Here is a 16,115-nt window from a genome sequence, read left to right as displayed (position 1 = left end):
AGAAACATGTCTGAAGCTTTGGGCAGCTATTCAACTGCATTACCTGTTTCAGTTTATCAAGAACTATTGAGAAATGATAAGAATTGTAAGTTTTCAATATGCTTAGGGTGTTGATGATCTAGGTTGCCTGAATTCTAGAAGTACCTGAATGAAGGTGTTAGATCCTTCATTGCCCCCAAGGTGTTGGGTCTCTGTCCCAGAAGTCTTAGATTCCCTTATGTCTTTCATAGCCTTAGATTCATTTTCTAACCCTAGTAAGTGAAGCCGCTCAGTCGTGTCTGACTCTTTGTGACCCCGTGGACTGTAGCCTACCAGGCTTCTCCGTCCATGGGATTCTCCAGGCAAGAATACTGGAGTGGGTTACCATTTCCTTCTCCAGGGGATCTTCCCGATCCAGGGATCGAACCTGGGTCTCCCACATTGGAGGCAGACGCTTTACCCTAACTAACCTTTCTTGTGGGTAAATAAACCACATGTATGAGATAGTATCTTGCCATGCAGAATCTGTTCAATCTGATACAGGGGAAAACTGCCTGATCTTTCCCGAGCTCTCTGCTTCTCTAATAAATCACTGTTATTTATTTTATTCTCCTAGGAACTTTGAAAACTTAGTAAATAGAGCTATATATCTTAAAAATAAGAATTTCCTCAGGTCCCATCATTCTTCTGAAATTTCTGAGTTGCCTTGGGCTGGCCATGCCACGTCTTTCCCGAGTCTCTTAGCCTCATCACCACTTACTTCCCAGGGTTCCATTTTCTTGGTACTCTGTGTTTCACTACATTTAGTTTGATGAAATTATGCTGAGATGGAAATGGAGTTTCAAGGCATAAAATGTGCTGTTTGTTATTTGTGTTTTTACAAAGACATGCAATGCTTTAACTCAGAGAAGTTGAGTTGAGTAGAAACATGGATACCTTTGCCATTTTTCAAGTCCAGATGATGTCCGATGATCTTCGACATAATAAAAAATGTAAAAAATACAATTACAAGGAGCACAGCATTCACTGTGAGTAGCTGTGAAGATGATTACTGTTACATCTCTGAGTTGGACTCTTGAATAGGTTTCTTCACAGATTCTCTTGAGATATGTGTATCAAATCAGCTTATTAAAAAACGAAGGAACATGTGGGCATCTTGCCTTAACAGTTGGCTGCCTTTAGACACTGCAGCTGTTGGAAAGGCCTGAGTGAACTAATTAAATTATGGCTAGTACTTGCCATGAACACCCTTCTTAAAATACTGGTGGTTGGGAGAGAAAGATGTGCAAAGAATACAGACAGCTGCATTTATTTTCAATTTGAAAAAGGATCTAAACACACAAAAATGCCATTTACATTCTTGGAAGTTGAGTGAAGAATTGTAATCTTCGTATGCCATTTCTGAAACTTTTTGAAACTTCCTTCTTTTGGTTTTCTCTTTGCAACTCTGCCCAATTTTGTATATGGTGGTTAGTTTAACTCTTTAAACTGGTGAATTTTTGGCTTAAAGCTTCCCTATATTTTAAAGTGGTTTTTAAAATGATAAAAGATGCTTATGGTAAAGTTGATATAATATGAAAAAGTGAAATGAAAGTGTTAATCATTTCAATTTTTCATATTATATAAACTATCCATAAGCATCTTTTATCATTTTTAAACAGCATTTTAAAATATAGAGAAGCTTTATGGTGAAGTTTATATAATATATCAATGTATCAGCAGTAAGAAAGCCAAAAATCAACTTCCCTTTTAATTCTGTTTTCCTTCAGGAAGTTGCAGACTGATGCACACCCTTCTAGGCTTAAAAAATACATATATGAAATTGATTTGACATTTATATATTCTATTTATAATAATTGTGCCTACCATTTACACTGTTCTGCAACTTGATTTTTTTCACCTAATAGTTCATGATCTTTTCTCCACATAGATTAGAATTTAATGGGCTGAGTTCTCCCTTTTCATATACATAATGGTATATTGCATGTTGCCCTATACATAAGAAGATGTCAGAAAGAATGACAGCCCTACCCAAACAGTTTGCCCTTCTCTGTCTCTAGCCTGAATAGATGCACCGGTACCTAGAAGTCATTCAACAGCTGTCAAATCAATTACACGGCTTCTGGTGACAAGAGGAGAAACAGCAGCTGGTAGACAAGTGTAGCCACCCATTTCTGAGCATGGGAGGAGGGACAGCAGATGACATATTTCTGCTATTGTTCCATTTTTAACTATATGATTTCTTTTTAGGTATTTCATTTTATAATAATAAAAATGGTTTTAGTGAAGCATTTAAAAAAGTGATTTAGGTCAATGATGGAAGAAAAAAATTACTCATAGACCCTCATTACTCAACTTAATTATTGTTAAACATTCTGGTTAACATTTTGTTATATTTCTTTTTTCCCATGTTGTCTCTTAAATGTGTTGTTGGAAACAGTACTTTCCTTCTGTGACCTTTCTCTTCAAAACCCATCATAACCATGACAAAAAAATAAGGAAAGTCCCAGTTAAGGAATATTTTACAAAATGCCTTGTATGTCTGAAAACTATAAATAACAAGGAAAGTATGAGATACTGTCACAACCAAGGGGTGCTTAAGAAAATATGACTACTAAATGTGATGTGAGATCCTGGAACAGAAAAGGACATTTGGGAAAAGCTAAGGACATCTGAATAAAGCATGTAGTGTTAGTCGCTCAGTTGTGTCCAACTCTTTGTGACCCCATGGACTATAGCCCGCCAGACTCCTCTGTCTATGGGATTCTCCAGGCAAGAATACTAGAGTGGGTTGCCGTGCCCTCTCCATGGAATCTTCCCAACCCAGGGATTATACCCAGGTGTCCCACATTGCAGGCAGATTCTTTACCATCTGAGCCACCAGGGAAGTTCCTGAATAAAGCATGGACTTTGGTTAATAAAAATGTATCATTATGGGCTGAGTAATAGTGATAAGTTCACCATGCTAGAGGAAGATGTTAACCACAGGAGAAATTGTTTTTAAATTATATGGAAAGCCTTCATATTACCTTGACATTTTTTCTGTAAATCTAAAACTATTCTAGAATAAAACAAACAAAAAAGAATTATATTGTAATGGTACCATGTATACAGTTTTGTATTCTACTTTTTCTTACTGTGTCATCTTTTCAAAAACTAATGATTGTTTTTATTACTCAGAATGAATACACTATAATAGATAAATTATCATCTATTTCTTTCCTGTGGGATATATATATATCATATAAATTGTTTCTAATAATTAGTAATGCTCTGATGAATGGCTGTATCATTTGTTTATACCTTGTTCTAAAAGGATTTTTGAAAAAATAATTTATTTTTAAGACAAATTTAATAATTTTCAGAAATATTTCTATATTTAATTTGAGATGGTGGTGGCTCGATTCCTAAAAGTGGAGTTAAAAAGTTAAAAAGTCAAGTTGTATGAAGGTATTAAATATTTTGCCCAATTGTTTTATGAAAGTCTATTCTTATTTATAGTTATACCATCAAGGGCTCATTTTACTGGATCTTCTCCAGCACTGTGTATAATTTTTTTAAATAATCTTTTCCAAAACTAACATCTTCTTGATTTAATCTATATTTCTTTACTTTTCAATTATCTTTATTTTACCACTTCTCCTAAGAATAATCTGCTCATGATTAGAAAATTGGCAGAAGACCTGAATAGACATTTTTTCAAAGAAGACATCAGATGGCCAACAGGCACATGAAAAGATGCTCAACATCACTAATCATCAGAGAAATGCAAATCAAAACCACAATAAGATAGCGCCTTGCACCTGTCAGAATGTCTATCATCCAAAAGACCACAAATAACAAACACTGGCAAGGTTGTGTGGAAAGAGAACCTTAGATTTCTGTTGGTAAGGCTGTAAATTGGTGCCATCACTCTGGAAAACATTATGGATGTTTCTCAAAAAATTAAAAATAGAGCAACTATATGATCTAACAATTCTGTGATTGGATATGTCTGAAAAAAATGAAAACATTACTTCAAAAAGATACATGCACCCCAATGTTCATAGCAGCATTTGCTTACAATAGCTAAGATATGGAAACAACCTGAATGTCTATCAGCAGATGAATGGATAAAGAAAATATGGTGATATACGTAGTGGAATACGACTCAGTTGTAAAAGAGAATGAAATTCTTCCATTTGCAGCAACATGGATGGACCTAGAGGGTATTATGTTTAGTGAAGTCAGTCATGCAGGGAAAGATAAATACTGTTTGTTATCACTTAGATGTGGAATCTAAAACATAAAGCAAATGAATGAATATAACAAAACCAAAACAGACTCACAGAGAACAAACTAGTGGTTACCAGTTGGAAGAGAGAAAGGGGAAGAGGTAAGATAGGAGTAGGGTAGAGGTACAAACTACTAGGTATAGAAAAATAAGCTACAGGGATATATTGTACAGCACAGGGAAATGTCAATATTTTATAACAATTTAAATGGAGTATGATCTATAAAAATATTGAATCACAATGTTATTCACCTGAAACTAATATAAAGTAAAGCAACTATACACCAGTAAAAAAAGGATTATACATTCATATCCTTTGTCCTATTTGAATATGTGTTTTTCTTCTCAATTTGAGTTCTTTAAATGGTAAACACAACAAATTTAACAGAAAACACAGAAAGATGAAGTATTAGGTTCTTTTATAATGTCATAGTACACCTAGGAAGAGGAAAAAGTATAAATTCCCATGATAAAATCTAATGCAATTGAAATTGGTATCATAAGAAAATAGAAATGATAGTAATCAAATCATATTATAAATCTAAAACAGTGTTGTATATCAATTATATCTCAACAAAACTAGGTAAAAAGCAAATAGTAGTAAGTAGTAAATTACTTTCTTTGTATATATTAATTTTTTTGCAACAACATGTGAATTTTGAAAATGTTGGCGTATTTAGCAAAATTATTTACACTTGTCTTTATTCATTAAGGTATCTACCAGATCAAAATTAGTGAAAACTTAATAAATTGTGAACATGGTAATGTGCAAAAAAAAACAAAAACAAACCTCACACAACCCTCACTGTCTTTCAGAATGTATTTTAAGCAATATAAGTAATGGATATCATAATAAAAACATTTTGTTTAGCAATGATAAAAGCCAGTCGTTAGTGAACATTTTTATTACTACCCGTGAAATTAGAACTAATAATTATTTTCATGCTGTTTCCCCACCAAAAGAATCTACACATTTTTCTCTGAAAAATAGTGATGATGTGAAGCTGAGGATGTGGTGGACAGGGAGGAATTAAAACTGTTGATTTTGGATCTATGATACCTGGCCAGGTACAGGAGTAGGTCGTCATCCATGGGTGAAAGGCAGTTCAGTGTTCTGGTTTGGTTTATTTTGGACCTGCATTCCTGGAGAAGCCCTGAAGAGAGGGGCCCTGGAGCATGGGAGCTGTGTGCTCTTTCCTCATGACTGCAAATGCCAGAAATTCTGTGACACTGGACTGTGCATTCCATTCACCCAAGGCCCAGTGGCTGGCATGCTTCACACTTCCTCTGCTTTTGGCTGGAGACAGAAGTTCAGACATCTTGTGTGTGTAACTTTACCTCTCTGTGAGTTCTGTTTTTCTTTTTTGTTCTTAGGCAGTGTATGTTTTTAGGTATAAAAGTGTCCTGTATCTCTCTCACTTTTACATTTTTTGGGTCAGTTGATTGGGGTACCTTTATTCTGTGCTCATCTGAATTAAAATTGCTATGTAAAATGACTTACAGAAATCTTTTAACCACAGATTATAATATTTTGTGTGTGAGTATATGTTTACTCCTAGAGGAGGGCATGGCAACCCACTCCAGTATTCTTGCCTGTAGAATCCCATGGACAGAGGAGCTTGGCAGGCTACATACAGTCCATAGGGTTAAAAAGAGTCAGACACAACTGAATCGAGTGAGCTCACATGCATGCGTTTACGAAAGAGTGGAAGACCACACGGAAAATGTTTTTTAAAGTTTTAGGTACCAAATAAAATATATAGAATCAGGTAGGCAGATGACCTTTAAAATAGAAAACGTGATGAGAAAAGTGAAGTGAAGTTGTGTCCGACTCTTTGCGACCCCATGAACTGTAGCCTACCAGGCTCCTCTGTCCATGGGATTTTCCAGGCAAGAGTACAGGAGTGGGTTTCCATTTCCTTCTCCAAGTTTACCTTTAAATATTTTATCCCTTTCTTTGCTGCCATTACCTGAGAATGGAAGCATTTTATTAGAGTCATTATTATGTAATGAATCTTTCTTACATTGAAAGAATGCTGAAACGTTCTATTCAATCTTTTTGAACTTTTAAACCAAAGCTTAAGGTCAGAGGAAAGTATAGCTGTACATGTGGAGAGAATGGGGGTGACAACTTTGCAGTCTCCTACAAGCTCTAAATGTTTTTGAAGCTTTGCTTATGTTAAGAATTAATGCAGATTTTAGTCTATTTTTTAATACATCCTATTTATTTTCATATAAAAATGTTTTAAATTGCTTGCTAATAAAATTTTTCAACCCCTTCCCTCCAATCTATAGGTAGGAAACATTCTGCTAGAATTCATGTCATGTATATCCTTGACTTTGGGCACCCCTTGACTGACATCATCCATCCTAAAGGAGATCAGTCCTGGGTGTTCATTGGAAGGACTGATCCTGAAGCTGAAACTCTAATACTTTGGCCACCTCATGCAAAGAGTTGACTCATTGGAAAAGACCCTGATGCTGGGAGGGATTGGGGGCAGGAGGAGAAGGGGAAGACAGAGGATGAGATGGCTGGATGGCATCACTGACTTGGTGGACATGGGTTTGGGTAAACTCCAGGAGTTGGTGATGGACAGGGAGGCCTGGCATGCTGCAGTTCATGGGGTCGCAAAGAGTTGGATGCAACTGAGCGACTGAACTGAACTGAACTGACATTGTTAGACATCTGTTAGACATCCTACAGAATATGCATAGCTTTGTTTAAGTAACTTTATAAGAGATAGAACAGTTCAAGATCTATATGTTTTTGGAGGTGCTAGTCTGAATTTTTATGTGAAGTGTACTTTTGAGCAAAAGTCCACAGATTCGCATAATTTGAGTAATACCTCATTGCTTCATATTCCCTTTTATTAACTCATTCATTAATTTCACAAATAGTCTAGTCTCCAGGACTGAAAAAGCATCCATCTTCATGGAGGTTACAATGTAGTTTTATTTATGACTTCAAGTTTTATGGACACATTCTAAAAGTAGTTTGAATTTCTTGCCTTTACTTTCTAGGAGTTTAAAAAAACAGTAATGTATAAAAACATCTTCCTTAATCTGGCCAATAAATATGCTACATTCTGTGGGTAAGAAATTGCAGATTAATCTTCAAATGCTACTAACTATTTTTAAGAAGAAAATGTCTCCTTGCCAGAGTATTATATTTTTAAACTTTATACATAACTTTTGATGGAAAAGAATTGATTATGTCTCTGAAGTTAGAATATTGTGTTTTTTCTGATTGTACTTCACTTTCAGCTATTGAAATACTGCCTAATGTCAAGATCACTCAATGTCATGTACTGACTTGGAAATATTTCTAGAGGTGATTCTTACCTGTGAGGTATGTGACTCATAAACAGTCATGCGTGCAAATTCCAGCAGGTACCCTCCCCTACTCTGCTCACCGGATCATCGTGAGGGCGACCATGAGAAGGAAGCATGGGCTTTGTGAAGATAACAGGACAAAGTAAAGGGGGAATTAAGAACAGATAAGGAGAGCTGATCCTGGAGACAAGCAGGCAGGAGGGTAGGGCTTGGGGCCAAGGAGAAGGATGGTATGTATAAGCTCCCCATTTTCTTTCTTTCTAATTTCCAAAATTCAAGTCCATGGGGTTGTAAAGAGTTGGACACAACTGAGCGACTGAATAGCAACAACAGCAAAAGAATTGGGGGAATTACAGCATACAGAGATGGAAAGTGAAGGAGAAATCATCTAGTTCTTGTCTAACACTAATGTGTATATCAGTTCAGTTCAGTGGCTCAGTTGTGTCTGACTCTTTGCGACCCCATGGACTGAAGCATGCTACGCTTCTCTGTCCATCACCGACTCCTGGAACTTGCTCAAACTCACGTTCATCGATTTGGTGATGCCATCCAACCATCTTATCCTCTGTTGTCCCCTTCTCCTCCTGCCCCCAGTCCCTCCCAGCATCAAGTCTTTTCCAATGAGTGAGTTCTTTGCATCAGGTGGCCAAAGTATTGGAGTTTCAGCTTCAACATCCGTCCTTCCAGTAAATATTCAAGACTGATTTCCTTTAGGATTGACTGGTTTGATCTCCTTACAGTCCAAGTGACTCTCAAGAGTCTTCTCCAGTACCACAGTTCAAAAGCATCCATTCCTCTGTCCTCAGCTTTCTTTATATCAAAGTCTCACTCCATACATAACTACCGGAAAAACCATAGCTTTGACTAGATGGACCTTTGTTGGCAAAGTAACGTCTCTACTTTTTAATATGCTGTTTAGGTTGGTCATAGCTTTTCTTCCAAGGAGCAAGTGTCTTTTAATTTTATGGCTACAGTCATCATCTGCAGTGATTTTGGAGCCCAAGAAAATAACGTCTCTCACTGTTTCCACTGTTTCCCCATCTATTTGCCATGAAGTGATGGGACCAGATGGCATGATCTTAGTTTTTTGAATGTTGAGTTTTAAGCCAACTTTTTCCCTCTCCTTTTTCACTTTTACTGTGTATGTAAAAGAAGCTAAAGTCTATTTCAAGTGATTGCCAAGTTCATAGGGTTAATTGGTGGCAGCCTATCTAACATCTGTGGCTTCCCTGGTGGCTTATGATAAAGAATCCACCTGCCAATGCAGGAGACATGGGTTTGATCCCTGGGTCAAGAAGATCCCCTGGAGAGGGACATGGCAACCCATGGACAGGGGAACCTGGTGGGGTTACAGTCCATGGGGTTGCAGAATCAGACATGACTTGGTGACTGAACAACAACATATATGCCTCCAGATTCCAGAACCTATGCTTGGATTTTTCACACTTGACTTATTCTGTTTCTGGAGTGCTCATTGCCTGTGGGAGACAATGGGCCGTGGAGCTGAAGAGGTGGTCTGATTCCAAATTGTGGAAGGTTTTGTATGCATGCTGAGATGTCTCTTATGTGTGCGGGAGAGCTAGTGATGATTTTAAGCTCAGGTGTGACATTAGATTTGCATCTAGAAAGACAATTTGACTGTAATTTGGAGAATGATTAATGTCTAGGGTGGTGGTGAGTGATAAAGGGATATTAGAAAGTTGCTGGAGTAATTCATTCAGAGTGCTTAGACTGAATATAAATAGTGGGAGTAAAGAGGAGGGTGAACTTGTTAGAGCAATATTGGGGAGGTAGAGAGAGAGAAATTAATGATATTTTGTATATTGTTGGTGATTGTTGCTGTTCAGTCAGTAAGTTGTGTCCAGCTTTGCAACCCCATGAACTGAAGAGTGAAGGGAGAGGGAAAAATTAGACGTTTTTTACTTTCTTGAGTGCATAACAGGTCACCTTAAAATTGGCTTAAGCCGATACCTATTATGTAGTTGTCACTATTGCGCAGTTTGGGCAGGACTTCGTAAAGATAGCTCTCGCTACTCCATGTGGCGTCTGACAGAGTTGGAATCTTCAGCATGGCTTCTTCCCTGTCTGGTGCCTCAGCTGAGGTCACTGTCAACTTGGAGTTGGCCAGGAATCTCTCTGTGGTGTCTCCGCATGGACAGTTTTAGCCTCCTCATAGCGTGTCAGCCTCATGGTAGTCTGACTTCTTATATGGCAACTATTTTTTCATCAGCGTACAAAAATAGAAGCTGAAGGCTTTCTAATGCATAGGTTAATGCATGGGTTTAGAAATCTCAGGACGTTATTTCTACTGCATTCCATTGGTTAGAGCAGTCACAGGTCCAGATTTAAGACTTGGGAAATAGCCCCATGAAATAATTTATGGACATATATTTAATCCACCACAGTCTGAATTCTGTTCACAAATTATTTACATCCTTTGACAGGAAAAATATACTCACCCATTTCTAAGATGCCCAGCAGTCTCATTCTATCACAATAGATAGAATGTTGTGATTCAGACTCAAATAGCAGAATCTTATTTGCTAAATCATGTCTAGGTGCAGATGAAGTGTGTTGGGTATGATTTCTCAGATGCAGAAAGCTGTGAACTAAGAGAAGTTACCTGGTCTTCTTCTCCAATATAAAATGAATTTGACTTATAAGTGGTATCATATAGTATGTGTCTTTCTTTGTAAGTCTTATTTCACTTAGCATGAAACCTTCCAAGTCCACCCATGTCGTTGCAAATGGGAAAATTTTATTCTTTTTTAATATATTCATTCATTCTTTTTTATATATATGTTGCACTCATAGGAAATAAAATGCAAAAATGTTTGAAGTATCCCCTTTGTCTGTAAGAATCTCTTTGTTTTTTACCCTGGTGAGATAAAGGGAAATTGTTCATAGCTTGTTTCAAGACAGTTTGTCTCTGAACTTTATCTTTAAAAAAAAAATTGATTAATTTATTTTAATTGGAGGCTAATTACTTTACAATATTGTAGTGTTTTTTGCCATACATTGACATGAATCAGCCATGGGTGTACATGTGTTCCCCATCCTGAACCCCTCTCCCACCTCCCTCCTCATCCCATCCCTCAGGGTCATCCCAGTGCACCAGCCTCGAGTACCCTGTCTCATGCATCGAACCTGGACTGGCGATCTGTTTCACATATGCTAATATATATGTTTCAGTGCTGTTCTCTCAAATCATCCCATCCTTGCCTTCTCCCACGGAGTCCAAAAGTCTTTTCTTTATATCTGTGTCTCTTTTGCTGTCTTGCATATAGGGTCATCATTACCATCTTTCTAAATTCCATATATATGTTAATACACTGTATTAGTGTTTTTCTTTCTGACTTACTTAACTCTGTGTAATAGGCTCCAGTTTCATCCACCTCATTAGAACTGATTCAAATGCATTCTTTTTAATAGCTGAGTAATATTCCACTGGAGAGGGCGCAGAGAGAAGGGAACCCTCTTACACTGTTGGTGTATGGATGCTAACTATGGAGAACAGTGTGGAGATTCCTTAAAAAACTGGAAATAGAACTGCTGTATGACCCACCAATGCCATTGCTGGGCATACACACCGAGGAAACCAGAATTGAAAGAGACACATGTACCCCAATGTTCATCACAGCACTGTTTATAATAGCCAGGACACGGAAGCAATCTAGATGTCTGTTGGCAGATGAATGGATAAGAAAGCTGTGAACTTCATCTTTTTAAAGCATTTCTTTATCCATTCATCTGTTGATGGACTCAGGTTGCTTCCATATGTTGTCATTTGTAATTAATGTTCTATGCGCATTAGGGTACGTGTATATTTTCAAATTAGTGTTTCTTTAATGGTATTTATTAAAATTTCTATGTCAATTCTACAACCTTTGCCTTTTAAAAATCTCTTGTCTTCTACTTCTACTTTCTAGTTTCTGGTGTCTGTACTTTTTTATGTTGATAAAATTGATATCATTACAGTATGATGTGCCCATAGTTAATTTCGTGCTTTGTTTTTAGATTGATTCTAAGATTTGATCATTAGTAATAGGTCATGCTGTTGTAACTCTGTAAACATTCATCAAAGCATCAGTGTGCCATGATTATACGTCTTTTGTTTTCTAGCTTTTTTTTGTTTGCTTCTGTTTTCCCAGAATCTCTACCAATTTTTTCTTGCTCTCTCTGCTGTAGTTTATATCCTTAAATTCTTCTAACATTTCAAGCCTGCTAGCCAGCCTGAAAGCCCTTCCTTTCCTAGGTACTTCTCACCCAGTATAGCTCTCTGCTATCCTGTTCAGTGGGACTGATGGCACAGGTGCCTGTGGCACAGCCCTTGAGGTTGGAGTCACTGTTTCCTTCATCCCGTGACTTCCTGTTTCTTATTTTACTGTGTTGTGTTGTTCAAGCATATTTTAAAATAGCTTCTCCAAAACATTTGTATGGGTGAACCTTCTGAATCTTTTTTGGGTGGGTGGGGATCAAGACATATGATTGAGGGGCCTTGGGGGAGGGTTGAAGGACGGGGAAGACAATGAGATCCGATGTCCTCCAAAGCTGGGATCTTTCGAGATTCACAGTTGCTGAAAACCCAACTCTTTTCTCATCTGAAAATGTGTCTATTCTTTGACAAGAATATTTTTTCAACACTGTAGAAAAAGAAATATCTAAGTACTCAGAACACTCTATGCTCTAAATGCCTTGCAGTTATGCTCTTAATAAATATAAAGGATATGCTACTTGGTTTTGTGTTTCCCCCCCAAACTCCATGTTATAATTGTTTGTCTATTTCATCATTGTTTAATTTTTCTTTTTGGTATTCATATTTTTGAATTGTAGGAATTGCATTCAGACATTCGTTGTTGTGTTTATGTATTGATAACTAATTCTGTTAGATGACAAAGTTGTGAAAATTTTTCCTGTATGGAAATCATTCTTGTGAAGCAAATAGATAAGCCTCCTTTAGGGGGGGAAATGCCAAAAGGTTTGAAGTATCCTTTTTCAGTCTTTATTTAAGAATCGCTTTACTTTTTTCCCTGGTGAGATAAAGGCACATTGTTCAGAGCTTGTTTCAAAACAGTTTGTTTCTGTAGATGAACTTGAACTTTATCTTTTTAAAACACAGTTAACAAGATCTGAAAAGGTTTCTGAGCGGTGGTAGTGGTGCTGCTCTTGGGTCAATTCTATTATCCCTCCTTTGAAAACAGCTGTTCAGATAGTAAAAAGGTTGAGATATAAACTCCATTAACAGCATTCATGTCTGCAAGAAAAATGCATTTTATTGTTTTAGTATAGTGACTGGAACTGTCTGTACCGAATTTTTTCTGCACCTGTGGAGGTGTGAGATTTGAAGCTTGTGATTTATAATGAAAGAAACTGGATTAAGCATTTACCCTTTACCTAGGTTATCAGCATGGGAAATAACCCTGTGGAAAACATTGCCTGAAAGCAGGAACTACATTAATAGCAGGTCATGAGACAAACAAGGTGCCCCGTCGGAAAGTGTAGAGCCAGTGCGTTGCAAAAACAATCTGATCCTGTACACAAATGAGGAAACTTAAAGAGGCCAACCAATGAAAATGGAAGTAACACAAAAATTAATCGGATCTGGAGCAATCCAGGATACATACCAAGGTGTTATTTATTTTATTTTTTCTTTAGTGGATTGTGAACTGCTTTAACTGTTTGTAGGTTTGCTATTTCTAGTAACTCATCATATAATACAAAGACTCTTTATATGCATAGCCTTTAACAGGATAAGGGGCTTCCCTGGTGGCTCAGATGGTAAAGAATCTGCCTGTAATGCAGTAGACCCAGGTTTCGTCCCTGAGTCAGGAAGACCCCCTGGAGAAGGGAATGGCCACCCACTTCAGTATTCTTGCCTGGAGAATCCTGTGAACAAAAGAGCCTGGTGGGTTACAGACCATGGGGTTGCAGAGTTGGACAGGACTGAGCAGCTAACACTTGATAGGATAAAGCTATTTTTATTATAATGTTGGAGGAATGCATTTCATATTATGACTTCTGAACTTCACTACTCACAAGTGTGAAAGAAGTCTTATAGTGTGCTGTGCTTAGTTGCTCAGTTGTGTCCAGCTTTTTGTGACCCCATGGATTGTAGCCTCCTGGGCTCCTCTGTCCATGGGGATTCTCCAGGCAAGAGTAAAGGAGTGGGTTGCCATGCCCTCCTCCAGGGCATCTTCCCAAATTAGGGATCAAACCCAGATCTCTGGCATTACATGCAGTTTCTTTATGATCTGAGCCACCAGGGAATCCCAAGAATACTGGAGTGGGTAGTTGATCCCTTCTCCAGGGGAACTGCCTGACCCAGGAATCCAACTGGGGTCTCCTGCATTACAGGCAGATTCTTTGCTGGCTGATCTACCTGGGAAGTGCTTTATAGTGAAGAATTAGCATTTTACACATCATTCCTGGTTAAATATTCTGCAGAGATGGGAAGCAGGCACTGGGGAGAAATAGCAGTAGATGAATCCCTTTCTGGCCTAACCTTACCCCCTGCCTGGTTGACACCAACTGATATGTGTACCTCCTGGGTTCCCGTCTCTTTGGATTGTATTCATTTATTTTAAAATCTGTATTTATTTATTTTTGACTGTGTGGGTCTTTGTTGCTGCGTGGGCATTTCTCTCTTTATGGCGAGTGAGGGCTGGTTGCACTGCGTGGGCTTCTCATTGCCGTGGCTTCTCTTGTTGCAGAGCACAGTCTCAATAGTTGTGGCGCACGGGCTTAGTTGCTCCACTGCACGGGGGATCTTCCCGGATCAGAGACTGAACCTGTGTCTCCTGCATTGGCAGGCAGATTCTTTACCACTAAGCCACCAAAGAAGCTCTCTTTGGATTTTAGGAAATTTATACTTTGTCCTTTAACTTCCCTCACAGGACTACTTTAATACATAAAGGAATGACAATATTTTTTCAGAAAATATATTAAAATTTGATAAATTCGTTTTTTAATTCACACACTTCTGTGTGCAGAATCTCTGAGTTTAGTGCCTCTCCTCTGTAAATGGTTTTTTGTGTACTTGGCAAGCTTTATACTGACTCTAATAACACAATCATTTTTTTTCCTCCTGAGATAATCATCTTTTAAAACTTATTCTTTAAAATTGAGGTAACATTTGTTTATAACTGGATGCAATCTTTTTGAGTATGGTGATATTTCCACCCACTGTACACTTTGCCAAATCTAACAAGAGTTTTGCACATAGCAACTGCTTGATACTGTTTGTTGAATGAAATTAACTAGATATAGTCCTATTTCTATTGTTGTTTCTCTTCAATTCAAAGTCTACATTATGTTTGTACAGTAAAAGCACAGTAGTGTTGCTTCCAGGGTTCAGAGTCACTGGCAAAACATATTTGATTTGACTTATACTGAGAAATAAAATAGGAACTAGACAAAACAGCTAGCTACACTCTTTTTAATTTTCTTAAAAAGATTGGCTGGCAAATCTGGCTTCTATTGTATTTGAAATATGAAACATAATTATTTGTGTTATTTAGTAATACTCTAGCAAGTATTTGACATATAGGTGATTCTTGCTGAGCACTCATTTTTTCTTTTTTGATTTTCTAAACTATTACGCTTGAAACATCTAACAAACTGATTTCATAAACAACCAAAATTACCATTGTTCTTTTCATGAATGTCAATGGTTTTGATGACCTTCTGTGTTTGATGACGATGTTTCTTTTTCAGAGTTGATAAAGACCATGGCAAGATCTAAAATCTGTGTAATCTAGATGATGATTCTGCTAAAGCTAGGTTAATGAGTAAGAAAATAATATGGTGGTATGAATTTGAGCTCAAAATAAGTTGGTCTGAGATGATAGTAAACTTGTGTTTACTTCTCAAAGTTAATTATAACGTGTTGTCCTAATAAGGTAATTTTACAAGTCAACTTAGAATTAATTGAAAAGCACTTTATAAGGTATTGGAATGTCTACATTTTGTAGACTTGGCCTGTTCATAGCAACCAAATGGGTGCTAGTGGGCATTATATTATCTGGTGGATCTGATCAGCTAAGCCTGTCCCTCAGTTGATATTTGTCAAAATGTTTGAAACAGGGCCTGGCACACAATAAGCCTTATATACTTTTTGTTATATAAATATTGAAAACCTTAATTGCTGTAGTTAATGGGTGGTTAAGTATAGCATTCCAGAGACCAACTTAGTAGGATGAGGGTCAAAAACTCAGAAGGCACAGGTTTCAGGAGTAAGCAAGAGGTGATGGCCTCTGATGTCCAAGGTGTGTGTGTATGTGTGTGTTTCTGCCTTCATCAGCAATGTGTTCATTCATAGTATGGGTGGCAAGGCAGAATATAAAGGTGCAAATATGCAGATAGGTGATTAGATGTGGAAAGAGGAACTGGTGAAAGCTTTTTTGGATATATATACAAAAATAATATGTATTTTGTCTATTTATCTATCCATCTATCTACACACACACACATACACACACTCACACACACTCACATACACATATACAATGATTCCGACAAAACAAGTTATAGA

At 37.4% G+C, this 16,115-nt stretch overlaps 1 protein-coding gene across 9 annotated transcripts in view; it reads left to right on the top strand.

Moving 5' to 3' along the window:
- The window catches only part of TBC1D4 (TBC1 domain family member 4), a 221,185-nt gene that overhangs the window by 82,664 nt on the left and 122,406 nt on the right, over window positions 1-16,115 (top strand). For 2 of the 9 annotated variants that reach the window (XM_069601766.1, XM_069601761.1), the window contains exon 1: window positions 5,364-5,596. The exons of 6 other annotated variants lie outside the window; for them this stretch is intronic. Coding sequence is in view for 1 of the 3 variants with exons in the window: in XM_069601765.1 (XP_069457866.1) it covers window positions 7,813-7,815 (3 nt within the window). In the remaining 2 variants the exon portion in view is untranslated. Of the gene's footprint in view, window positions 1-5,363; window positions 5,597-7,659; window positions 7,816-16,115 lie in introns of those variants that run through there. One more of the 9 variants, XM_069601765.1, reaches the window with a different exon arrangement.

Source organism: Ovis canadensis, chromosome 10, assembly GCF_042477335.2.
Source record: "Ovis canadensis isolate MfBH-ARS-UI-01 breed Bighorn chromosome 10, ARS-UI_OviCan_v2, whole genome shotgun sequence".
Lineage (NCBI taxonomy): Eukaryota > Metazoa > Chordata > Mammalia > Artiodactyla > Bovidae > Ovis > Ovis canadensis.
Note: the sequence above shows the minus strand (reverse complement) of the source record. Positions and strands in the feature narration are given on the sequence as shown.